The 12,642-nt window shown below is 48.7% G+C and overlaps 1 protein-coding gene and 1 long non-coding RNA gene across 2 annotated transcripts in view; one reads left to right on the forward strand and one right to left on the reverse strand.

The window, feature by feature from the left end:
* LOC125435753 overlaps window positions 1-6,903 on the reverse strand; it is a 34,308-nt gene extending 27,405 nt beyond the window's left edge. The window contains exon 1 of the long non-coding RNA XR_007244913.1: window positions 6,776-6,903. This is a non-coding gene — a long non-coding RNA (uncharacterized LOC125435753). The remainder of the gene's footprint in view (window positions 1-6,775) is intronic.
* Window positions 1-12,642, forward strand: part of ADAD2 (adenosine deaminase domain containing 2) — a 46,632-nt gene that overhangs the window by 30,245 nt on the left and 3,745 nt on the right. The window contains exons 9-13 of the mRNA XM_048502109.1: window positions 4,538-4,657; window positions 6,450-6,600; window positions 9,370-9,534; window positions 10,984-11,198; window positions 11,883-12,108. Coding sequence (XP_048358066.1) covers window positions 4,538-4,657; window positions 6,450-6,600; window positions 9,370-9,534; window positions 10,984-11,198; window positions 11,883-12,108 — 877 coding nt within the window. The remainder of the gene's footprint in view (window positions 1-4,537; window positions 4,658-6,449; window positions 6,601-9,369; window positions 9,535-10,983; window positions 11,199-11,882; window positions 12,109-12,642) is intronic.

The following is a 12,642-nucleotide window of genomic DNA, read 5'->3' on the forward strand; positions in this document are numbered from 1 at the left end:
CTCACTACTTGGGGCCTAGAGACAGATGATAGAATCATAGAATCTCAGAGTTGGAAGAGACTCCAGAGGGCCATCAAGTCCAACCCCCTGCCATGCAGGAACACACCATCAAAGCACTCCTGATAGGCGGCCATCCAGCCTCTGTTTAAAACCCCCAAAGAAGGAGACTTCACCACACTCTGAAGTAGTGCATTCCACTGTCGGGACAGCCCTTACCATCAAGAAGTCCTACACTGATGTTCGGGCGGAATCTCTTTTGCTACACTTTGAATCCATTACTTCTTGTCCTAGCAGGAGCAGCAGTGGCGTAGGAGGTTAAGAAGCTCATGTATCTAATCTGGAGGAACCGGGTTTGATTCCCAGCTCTGCTGCTTGAGCTGTGGAGGCTTATCTGGGGAATTCAGATTAGCCTGTGCACTCCCACACACGCCAGCTGGGTGACCTTGGGCTAGTCACAGCTTTTCGGAGCTCTCTCAGCCCCACCTACCTCACAGGGTGTTTGTTGTGAGGGGGGAAGGGCAAGGAGATTGTCAGCCTCTTTGAGTCTCCTGCAGGAGAGAAAGGGGGGATATAAATCCAAACTCTTCTTCTTTTTCTAGCCTATGGAGCAGTAGAAAATAAGCTTCAACATGACATCCCTTCAAATTTTTAAACATGGCTATCATGTCAACCCTTAACCTTCTCTTCTCCAGACTAAACATACTCAGTTCCCTAATCTGCTTCTCATAGGGCATGAAATCCAGTGGACAGAGCGTTTCAGGTGATGTCTAACCAATGCAGAATAAAGTGGTACTGTAACATCCCTTGATCTAGACCAGGGGTCCCCAAACTACGGCCCGGGGACCAAATGTGGCCCCCTGAAGGCATTTATCCGGCCCACCAGGCTCCATTCATGTGCAGTGGGGGCTCGAGGGAGAGGAGGAACAGGCCCCAACGGCTGTTGATTGCAGTTACATGATGGCACCCCCAAATCTCCATGAATTTTCTGACCCAGAGTTGGAAACCTTACATGTGGCAACGCCTGCTCCGCCCTTCCCTCTCAGCTACTCCATGTGTTGCTCTTAGGCTTTCTGTTCCGCCTCACTCCCATTGGCATCAGCCAGGCTGGCAAATCGCTCACTGGCTGCTAGGGAGGAAAGAACCCAGGAAGATACCTGATCCTGGGTTAGATGGAATGTTTCATTGGGAAAGTTCTGTGTTGTTTTTTTTTACAGGGGAAGGTATTCCACATCCTCCCCAACAATATTTGGAGCCCACCCTGTACTTGACATACTTTGGTCACTGTTCTAAAAATAGACCATGACAGAAAGGCTGAAAGGTGAAATCAAACATTTTACAATCATTTGTGCATAGGAATTTGTTCATAGTTTTTTTTAGTCCGGCCCTCCAACAGTCTGAGGGACAGTGAACTGGCCCCCTGTTTAAAAAGTTTGGGGACCCTTGATCTAGATACTCCTATTGGTGCAGCCCAGAATTGCATTGGCTTTCTGGGCTGCCAGTCTGAAGAGATCGATGAGGCATTCTTGGAACAGATGACCAAACTTGCACAAAGAAGATAAATAGTAGTAATGGGAGATTTCAGTTATCCAGATATTTGCTGAGAGTCAAACTCTTCCATGACAGTCAGGTCCAACAAATTTCTCACTTGCCTTGATCCAGAAGGTGGAAGAAGCAACAAGGGGAACTGCTATTTTAGATCTTCTCCTAACCATAATGATTAGTGGAGTGAAAGTGGTAGGATCCTTAGGTGGGAGTGATCATGTTCTTCTGGAGTTTGTTATACAGTGGAAAGGGGATACACGCATTCTAGATTTTAAGAAAGCAGATTTCAGTAAGCTTAGGAATCTATTGGGTGTGATCCTGTGGCGTAGTGGCTAAGAGCAGTGGCTAAGAGCAGGTGCACTCTGATCTGGAGGAACCGGGTTTGATTCCCAGCTCTGCCGCTTGAGTTGTGGAGGCTTATCTGGGGAATTCAGATTAGCCTGTGCACTCCCACACCCACCAGCTGGGTGACCTTGGACTAGTCACAGCTTTCCGGAGCTCTCTCAGTCCCACCCACCTCACAGGGTGTCTGTTGTGAGGGGGGAAGGGCAAGGAGATTGTCAGCCCCTTTGAGTCTCCTGCAGGAGAGAAAGGGGGGATATAAATCCAAACTCTTATTCTAAAACAGAAAGGAGTGCATGATGGCTGGGAGTTTCTTAAAAGTGAGATCTTGAGGGCACAATTTCAAACAGTTCCAATGAGGAGGAAAAATGGGAGGTGTCTCAGGAAACCAGGATGGCTGTCTAAAGAACTTTCAACTGAGCTAAGATTTAAAAAGGACATGTACAAGAAATGGAAAAGGGGGGAAATCACCAAAGAGGAATTCAAACAAGCAGGATGCGTAGAGAGAAAGTCAGAAAAGCTAAAGCTCACAATGAGCTGAGGCTTGCCAGAGAGGTTAAAAACAACAAAAAAGGCTTTTTTGGTAATGTATGTAGCAAAAGGACGAAAAAAATGATAGGATAGAGTCACTGCATGGAGGAGATGGCAAAATACTAACGGGATGAAGAAAAGACAGAACTACTCAACACCTTCTTTGCCTCAGTCTTTTCCCAAAAAGGAAACACTGCACATCCAGGAGAAAAAGAAACAGAAGATACAGTAGGAGAAATGCAGCACAAAATAAAGAGGTAGTGCAGCAATACCTAGCTACTTTAAACAAATTCAAATCTCCAGGGCCTGATGAAGTGCATCCCAGGGTATTAAAAGAACTGGCAGAATTAATCTCAGAACCACTTGCTATAATCTTTGAGAACTCCTAGAGAACAGGAGAAGTCCCAGTGGACTGGAGGAGGGATAATGTTATCCCCATCTTCAAAAAGGGGAAAAAAGAGGACCCTAATAATTACTGTCCAGTCAGCTTGACATTGATACCAGGGAAGATTCTGGAGCAGATCATTAGACAGACGGTCTGCCAGCACTTAGAAGGAAATACTGTGATCACAAAAAGTCAGCATGGGTTAAAAACAAGTCATGCCAGACCAATCTTATCTCTTTTTTTGATAAAGTGACGAGGTTGGTAGACCAAGGGAATGCTGTGGACATAGCATACCTGGATTTTAGTAAAACTTTTGACAAGGTGCCCCATAATATTCACAAGTAAGCTAGTGAAATGTGGACTAGACAATGCTACTATTAGATGGATTTCTAATTGGTTGTCTGATCGAACTCAAAGGGTGCTAATTAATGGCTCATCTTCATCCTGGAAAGAAGTGACTAGTGGGGTGCCACAGGGTTCTGTCCTGGGCCCAACGCTATTCAATATTTTTATCAACAACTTGGATAATGGAATAGAGGGCATGCTAATAAAATTTGCAGATGACACCAAATGAGGAAGGGTAGCTAATACCCAAGAGGACAGAGTAGGGTGGGTTTTTAACTTTTGTATGTTGGATTTTTAATGGATGTATTTATTTAATGTACCCCCAAGGAGATTAACCAAATGCTTGGCTGAAGGGAAAAGTCTTTGCCAGGTGCCTAAACCCATACAGGGTAGGCTCCTGGCAAACCTTTGAGACGAGATTATCCCAAAGCCTGTGAAAATCCCCCTGCGCACCCCCACATCTGAGTAGGTGGTGGTACCATAAAGAGAGCCTTCCCCTGTGATCTCACAGCCCTGGCAGGTACATATGGGCTCAGATAGGCAGGGCCCAAGCCTTTTAGGGCTTTGTATGTTAGCATCAACACTTTGAATTGGGCCCAGAAGCAAATTGGGAGCTAGTGCAGTTCCTTGAGGACTGGCATGATATGTGTCCGGCCAGGTGTACTAGCAAGCAGCCTAGCTACTGCATGTCACACTAGCTCTGGCCTCCAGATCGTCTTCAAGGGTAGACCCATGTAGAGCACATTACAGTAATCCAACAGGGAGGTTACCAGAGCATGTAACACAGTGACCCAGGTCCCCTTTGTCCGAAAATGGACAAAGCTGAAAAACCAGCCAGAGCTGCTGGAAGGCTCTCCTGGCCACCTGAAATTCAAGAGACAGCAGTGAGCCCAGGAGCACCCCCAAGTCTCGCTCCGGTCTTTCTGGGGCAGTACAATTGTCCAAAACTGAGTACCCCTGGATTTCGTGGACTCAGGAACCTCTGACTTATCCGTCTGTTCTTTTAAACTGCCTTCCAGCCTTAGTGATGATGAGTGAATGTCATTTGGGAGAATGCCCCTTTTATGAGGTTCATAGACTGCATCACATTACTCTTCTTTTAACTGAGTGTCCTGGATTATCTGTGTCTGAGAAAATATCTTTTTTATGGAGTGATAGGGCTCCTAAAAGTTCACTGGTAGTTGCAAAATTTATTCCAGTCCTTGTGTCTGTTAAGCAGCAGGTTTAAACAGTTCCACTGCTCAACATTGATCTATCACAGAGCTTGCAAGGGCTTAACAAAAGAAATGTTAGTTGGCCTGGGCTGTTGTTTCTGCCTTCTCTGACAGTGGCTGACGTGTGCCAGAGGCTGAGTAGCCGATGCTTGTCTATTCCTCTTGTCTTCACTAAAAGACCAGATTCCCCACGACCACCGCTGTGCTGCGTTGACCAGTGACATCGGTGAGATGCTTCTCGGAGTCCTGCCCTACCAGGACTGTATGAGCACCGTAGCAGCTTTCATCCTGGAGAGAGGTGAGATCTCAAGTTCCCAATGGGTCAGATGATTAACAAAAAGATGCTAAGTGGACACGGTGGGATCACGTGTCCCTGGGCACATGCCAGCTGGTCACGTGGGGGGCGCCCCCACACCCCTCCCCTCAGTCCCACCCCACAAGGCTCTCCGCTGGCCAAAGGAGCAGCCTGGCTGGGCCGCCACCAGGCACCCCTGGGCCCAGCCCTGCCAGGCTGCTTGAAGGGCAGCCCGCAGCAGGCTTCCATGGGCTAAGGTAAGTGGGGCACGAAGGGCGAGGCGGTCGGAGCAGGTGTTTCCCCGGCGCCATTTTCTCCCCCTCTGTGCTTAGCCTCTGTGCTAAGTACAGTCAGAACTGCGAGTGTTGGGGGGGACCCATCTAGCTTATTTTATTTTCTTATATTATTGGTAGTCCACCTCTCACACTGGGACTCAAGGTGGACTACACAAGGGGAGTCAATACAATCAACCAGATGGGACTTTCAGGAAACAGTGAAATAGGATTTGGTTTGTAGAACCAACCATAAATCTAAAAAGCAGGACAGAAGAGTACGTGTTAATGTGACACCTTACATTATGCAAAATTACTCAGTAGGATCCAACCCACAGCGGCCTACACAGTAGTACAGAACACAGTCCCAAATAATTTGTCGAAGTAATTTTGTGAATAATTTTGATCTCCTGTATACAAACTTTAAGGAGCCCAGATTATCTTGTTCCCGGCTCAACAGAGGCCTTAATGCTATATTAACCGTTACTGGACCTATTCCCTGGTTCTGGTGGCGTTTGTGTTTTTATTGAATTATTTTACCATTTCAAATGTTCTTTTGAGCTGTACAAACTGACTTTAACAAATTCTTGGATCAGTTATTGGGGACTGTGGTCTTTACTGGTCTGTTCAGCTTATTGTAAGTAGGATCCTGTGAGATTTCTTATTGTTTCATGTGAAAACTTATGCTGTACTTCGTTCTGGTGGTTCCAGAGTTCTAAAATCTTAATGCTTTGGTTATTAAGTATCCCAGTTCATTGACTGCACTGACTCACTATGTGTAGTTGAAGTGAATCTTACTTGTGATTGTTATATCTCACTTATATATGCAGAGTTTGCGCAATAAAGAGGCAGAGGCAGTTGCTTACTGTAAATGAAGTTTACTAACTAGAGGGAAGGGTAAACTTATGTTTCTAACTGGCTAGCTCCATTAGCTAGCTTCTGCTTGGCTGTCACATGACTAATAAACTACCAGAGAGCATGTGCAGAGAGTGAACAAAGGATGTATACCTATTGCCTGTGTGCAGACCTGTATGTAGACCTGCTTGACCAATGGGGATCAATAACCTGGTCACTGACTTCTAACCTCACTGATTAATTAGCGTGCACAACATTAACGCCTTCATTAGTGGATTGTGTGACTGGCACTTGCCAAATGCCAACAGTAATCCATTCAGAGTCCCTGTGGGAAAGGTAGACAATGCAAATTTATTTATTTTATTTTATTTATTTATTATTTAAATTTTTATACCACTCCATCCCCAAGGGCTCTGGGCGGTAAATTGCTTAAGTGTTTTAATAAATTCAATAAATTGCTTAAGTGTTTTAATCTTTGTTCGTTTGTTTGTTTTCCGCCCCTGGGGACCCTGATCAGGTGAAAAACTCACATAAAAATGCTCTAAACTAAGTCAGTGTTTATCCTGACCTGAAGGGTTGCCCTTGAATGGACATTTGCCCCTCTGGAAGCTGCTTCTTATTTTGGAGCCTGACCCGTTGTTTTCCTCCTTCCTTGCTTGTCCCCTCAGAGGTTGCTGGCAGCCAGAGCTCCTGCAGGGAGACGTATGAAGTGGTTGCCCTGGGAACAGGAGACTTTTGCTACGAGGGCTGGATGGAGTTCAGCGGCAGAACTCTCCATGATATGCATGGGCTGGTGGTGGCTCGCAGAGCGCTGATCAGGTAAGGCAGCCTATCCCTACCCTAAGTGTGCACGGCTGCTTCCTTTCCCAGCCTGCGTAGGGAAGAGCCGTTTGGGGGGAGAGGGGAAGGGGTCTTGATGATGCCCGATTTCTGAGGGCTTTTTCGCACACAAGGTTTGCTCTGGAATTAATGCAGTCTGCATCGACATCCTGACCTTTTTGTTGCCGTTTTGTCGCTCGACATCATTCACACATCACTCGGTTGATATGGATCTTCTTCTTGCTCCAGAACCCCCGGTGGTTTGCATTGCCGCGGAATGCAATACAAACGAGTGTCCTGATTGGTTGCTGTGCCGTCCAGGGGCGTGTTTTGTGTGACGCTTGGCCCCATCATCATGTTGTCACGCTGTGACATGACCACGTGATGATGTGTCTCCAATGTTCCCATTGACTACCGTAACCTCATGAGATCTCGCGGTGAGTGTGATGAGATCTCGTCACATTGGCTATCGCTCGCCCGTGTTCTCGTGATAACAAGTTCCTTTGTTCTCGAGATATCGCCTCCTTGAGCAGTTGCCTCGAATTCTGCCTTCCTGGTTTCCAGCACCCTGTCTGCTCTGCTTCCTTGTGTGTGGTGAGCAAAGTGCATATTGCACAGTCAGCCATGCCTCTGCAGCCTGAAGAGTCAGAGGTGATGCTAATGACTCTGCTGCTCATGTGCCACTGGACAAGGCTGAGGGCTGCGGCCCAAGCCATTATGTAGCCAAAGATTGGCCAGCCCAATGTGCCAGAGGTGTTCGCGAAGGGTCAGATTCTGGACGCAGGTCACACGTGTTTCGGAGATGGCTTGCATTAGCTGCTGTGCCAACACCCCACCTCTTCTGGGTGCACCTGCATCGGAGCCGAGATTGGTGGCACATCTGCGTTTGGTCCTCCTGGAACGATGAGGAGTGGGTCAAAAATTTCCGCATGACCAGAAGAATGTTCCAGAGAATAGCCTTGCGCCCACTCTCCAGCGGCAGGACACTCACATGTGCCCAGCGTTGCCTGTGGAGATGAGAGTGGGGATGGCTATGTGGTACCTGGCCAGCCCAAGCTCTTTCCAAGAGGTTCGGCAACAATTTGCAGTGGGCACCACCACGGCCTTTGAGGCCGTACATGAGTTCTGCGAAGCTGTCAGAGACATTCTCTTCAAGAGGGTCGTCCGTTTTGCTGATCCTGTGGAAAAGGTTTGCTTCCACTTACATTCACGTTATGGCAAAACATCTAAATACTGGATTTATTTAAAACATTTCTGGATTGGTGGAGGCAGGGTGGCATGGGTAGCCAGGAGGCTTCTTCCCTCCCACACGCCTGTCCTGACAGCCATACCTGCCAGGCCCATTGGTTGGAGCTGAAAAGGGCAGCAACAGCAGCTACCACAAGTCATCAAAACCCTGATCTGTAACACACACACCCTTTTGTCACCGCAATCTGCTCTCAGTGAGAATTTGTCCAATTTTTTAAAATGAAAAGTGATGTTTTTCCCCCCATTACACATAGGTTATGCAAGGATTCACCAACCTTGGTTTCCCGCAGTGTGTTGGAGCAATTGATGGATGCCACATCCAGATACTTAATCCTTCAGATGCCCCCGCAGACTACATCAGTAGGAAACGGGTGGCCTCCATTGTCCTAATGGCTGTGTGTGACGACAAGGGTCGCTTCTTTGAGGTGGACATTGGTCACCCAGGAAGGAGTCATGACGTGCACGTATTTCACGCAGGCTATGGACAGGGGTGTGTTTTTCCCTGTGACTCCCTTAATGTCAGTGCATGGGGTGGCTGTGCCACCCCTAATTCTGGCAGATGGGGCCTTCCCCTTGAGCAGTTGGCTTGTTAAACCATATGTTCCACCACACAACACAATAGAGCGATTCTTCAACAGGAGAATCTGCAGGGCCAGGTGCGTTGTAGAACGGGCATTTGGCCGGTTAAAGGCAAGGTGGAAATGCCTCGGGAATAAATTGCCAATACGGGTAGAAAGGGTGAATGCTCTTGTTGCCACCTGAATAGTTCTCCTTAACTTGTGTGAGGTGGAGGGACATGATGTCCCAGAGAGTGAGAGTCGGGCGGGAGCTTGTGTATCAAGTTGCGTCCTTTGATTTCTCCCCTAACTCTGTCATTTACTCGACTGCTATAACTGACACTTTTGGCAACCCCGCTTTGCCAGCTGACATCCATTGCACACCCCTCCCAGGGTGTCATGCACAGGTACATTTGCGGCAGAGAGTACATTTGGGCTGACCCATGGAGAATGCACTGCATGCAGAATCTCCAGGCAAAATGACCTCAGACCTATCTCTGCTTGAGATCCTGGAAAGCTGGTTCAAGTGAGAGCAGATCTTACTGAGCTACACTGACCAATGATCTGACTTGGTGTGAGGCATCTTCTTGTGTGTCTCTGGGTACTGGATTTGATTAAACTGTTGGCCTTCAAGAGGGCTAGAAACTTGCTGCTTTGTTCTAAATCGAGAACTGGGGCTCCCAGCACTCTAAAGAAAACCACCCATAAGTAACATTCCACCCAGTTCTGTGCAGGGCTTATGTTTTTGATGCCTTGCGATCAAGGCACCCTCAAATGCCAATTTGTTTTATTAAGGTTGGCACAGAAGCACATACAGGTGAGTTGTGGTGTTGAGTACAGATCTCCCCCCCCCCCCCCCCACCATCTCCTGGTGCTATCCCAAACCAGAGAGCCATGTTGGAGCCTTGCCCTGCTTTCTAGTGTGCCAACTGCTGCTTATGATTATTTCTTCAATCCTCCCCAGGTACTTCTACAAGCAGTTACTCCTGTATAGCAGCAATGACCCTGCAGCTGTTGAGAGATGCATCTTCTGCCTCACAGAGGACGGGACGCACTTGGCTCTGAAACCAGGATTCTTTCTGCATCTCTATCTGAGCCGCAGGCCCAGTGGAGCTTTGGAGAACTTGCAGTGAGTTCTGCTGATGGATCGGAAGAGAGCTGTGGTCTTGCTGTTGTGAATGATTTTGAAGTGGGAACCAGGAGCTGTGGAAACGGTTGCTAATTGTTAGGAATGATTAGCAACCCTTCCCAGCAGCTTTGTTTGTTTGTGTACTTAATTTATATCCCACTTTTCTCTCAGCTGTGGACCCAGAGTGGCTTATAACATTCACCCCTTCTCCCTTTTATCCTCACATCAACCCTGTGAGGCTGAGAGTTGTGTCTCACCCAGGTTCACGCAGCAAGCTTCCATGGCAGGAGAGGGGATTTCAGTATGGGTCTCTGAGATCCTAGTTCAAACCAATATACTACACTGCTTCGATCAAGTACATTTTGGAGCTTGGAGGAGGTGATCCCTTCCAGGTGCGGAGGTGCGTGGAAGAAATGGCACATTTGAGTTGGGAATAGGAAATAAGACTGGCATGCCAAGTTAAAACAGTACGATAAAATCATTGAAAAATTATAAATGGTCAATATAAACCAAAATGGTCCATTAAGATAGCTTGCATACAGTAACTTGTAAACAAAGCAGATATTTTTAAAGCAATGCTTTCTGTCTGCGGTGCTGGTTTTTAGCTATAAAACAGGAAATAACGAACGATTAGGGAGACTGTTCTTTGGGTAACTACATTTGGGTCCATTAGCACCTTTGAGACGAGCAAGATTTTTGAAGTGTGACCATTTACTCATTTTGTAAGAATTTTTACTGTCAAAAGCTCCCCCTCCCCGCCAACCCCCCCCCCCCCGTGGCTTTCTAAGGTGCCGTTGGACATAAATCCAGCTGTTCTACTGAGGACCAGCATCAAGGACGTAAGTAAGGGGGGGTTCACGGGTTCAACCCCCCCATTGCATGTCCGAAGCTCCGCGCCCCCCGCCCTCACCCTTACTGGCTGGGCTCCCAGCCGGCTGCTGGCAGTTCCTTCTTCCCTCCCCTCCAGGGAGAAGAGACCGCCGTCCCCAGCCTCAGAGAGCTGCTTTTATAAGCACTGAGTCCGGGGGGTGGAACTTGGGAGGCGTGGCCACGGAGGGAAGGGAAGAAGGGACTGCCAACTGCTGGCTGGGAGCCCAGCCCGGGGGGGGGGGGCGGGGGCAGGGGTAAGGGGCAGGTGGGGCAGGGGAGACTGCCATCCCCGGCCTTGGAGAGCTGCTTTTATAAGCACTGAGGCTGGAGGTGTAGCTTGGGGAGGCGTGACCATGCCCCCAGGGGTGGGTGGGGGCATGGCCACGCCCCCAAACCCACCCCATTAAAAATTATAGCTACGTCCTTGGCCAGCATGGCTACCTTATGAAGCTGTTCTTGGGGTCCAGAAGAGAAGAGGACCTTATAAATCCAGTTCCTCTTCTCCGTGTAACTATGGCCTCCCCACTGGCTTTATTGTTTGGCTCTGACTCGTTTCTCTTCCATGTTCTTCACCTGCAGTGTCACAGCATCGCAGCCAAATCTGCCCCTCGAGACCAGCGTCTATGTGAAAGGTACACAGAGACCCATCGCTTATTGCCGTCCCAGTATGCTGGCTGCTTACATCTGCTGCAGGTCCGGCAGTGACAAGCTGGCCCACTGGACCGTCTTGGGTGTCCAGGGAGCGGTCCTGAGCCACATCATCCACCCCGTCTACATCACCAGCATCGTCATGGGCAAGTAACTGATGGTAGCAGAACCCTCTTTGAGGACCTGAACACCATGTTGCCGGCCAGCCAGGGCCTCCAAATTAAGAAGAGAACTCTCCAGGCTTACAGAACAGGATGGGAAAAGAAGGGGGTTGATTTGGAAAGTGACCAGATTTTTGGACACAACCTGTAATACTTGATCTAGGGTTATGTTGCAAAACAGCACAAAAACCTAAGGAAATGTGGTGAGCTTCCACATTCAGGAGCAGTCAAGCTCTGAATCCCAGTGCCAGGAGGCAATGTTAAGGGGAGGTCTCGGCCTCTGTGCCGTGCTGTTGGACCTTTAGAGGAAAGAGGAACTGTGTGAGTCAGGGTGTTGGACCGGATGGCCCCAAACTGGTCAGATCTATCAGGGCTCTTCTTATATTCTTATGGTGTGTCTTGTTGGGAATTTCCTTTAGCCAAGGACAGCTCTTGTCCCTGAAGCCACTCTTTTACCAGACACATTTGGGTAGGGAAAGTTCATAGCGGAGTTTGCAGACAGTGTCGGGTAGGGTTCTGCAGAGATTTGCTACTTTGCTGCTTGTCTGTGCCTCTCTCCTCCTTGTGAGCAAGCTTGAGAGCCTGACTGACATTGTACATGCCTGTGTTATGTTTATTTCTTCCCCTGTCTTTCTGTGTCTGTGACTGTGTCTCTTTTCTGTGTTTCAGCTGACACTTGCCAAGACAGTGCCCTTCAGAGCATCAATGGGCGGCTGCAGTTAGCCAAGGAGAGCTTGCCGAAGCCCTACCGCCAAAACCCTGTGCACATCTTCCAAGGTCCCTGTGTCGCCTCTCAGGGGGCGCTGCCCAAGTGCCACTCATGGAGCTTCAACTGGTCTGGCGGAGACGACGCCCTGGAACTTGTCAACGGAGCAGTTGGGAAGGCGGCACAGGAGTGAGTCCTGGGTGGGGGCGTGGGGTGTGTGTGTGATCTCTGTGCTTTGTTTTTTGGCTTACTGCAAATGCAGTCACCTGAATCAGAGTGGGCATCAGGGTATCCTGAAGTGGGGCAGCTACTTGGGGCCAGAGCTTTTGGCACAGCGCACTGGTGTTTATCCCCCCCCCCCCCCCCCCATGCACTAACTCACTTGCTTGGGTGCCCCACCAGCTCCCAGCTGCATGTCCTGGTCACTGGGAAAAGGCTGTAATGAGCACGAGCCGTGGGAGAACTCACAAGTGGGTACAGGAAAGACACGTATGGGTGGGGTGAAGCGAACGAGGGTGTGTGGGGGCAGCTGGTGGTAGACAGAAGAGGGGAGGCTTGAGAGCTCCTTGCCTGGAACCCCTCAAAACCTGGAACAGGCCCCACCCTGAATCTCACAAACCACATTCTGTGACTTCTTTGAAGCAGAAACTTCTTCTGTAGAGTATACTTGGTGTGTAAGCATTATTGCACGTTAGTAAAACAAAGGGACTGTTGAACAACCTT

This window comes from Sphaerodactylus townsendi, linkage group LG06, assembly GCF_021028975.2.
Source record: "Sphaerodactylus townsendi isolate TG3544 linkage group LG06, MPM_Stown_v2.3, whole genome shotgun sequence".
NCBI lineage: Eukaryota > Metazoa > Chordata > Lepidosauria > Squamata > Sphaerodactylidae > Sphaerodactylus > Sphaerodactylus townsendi.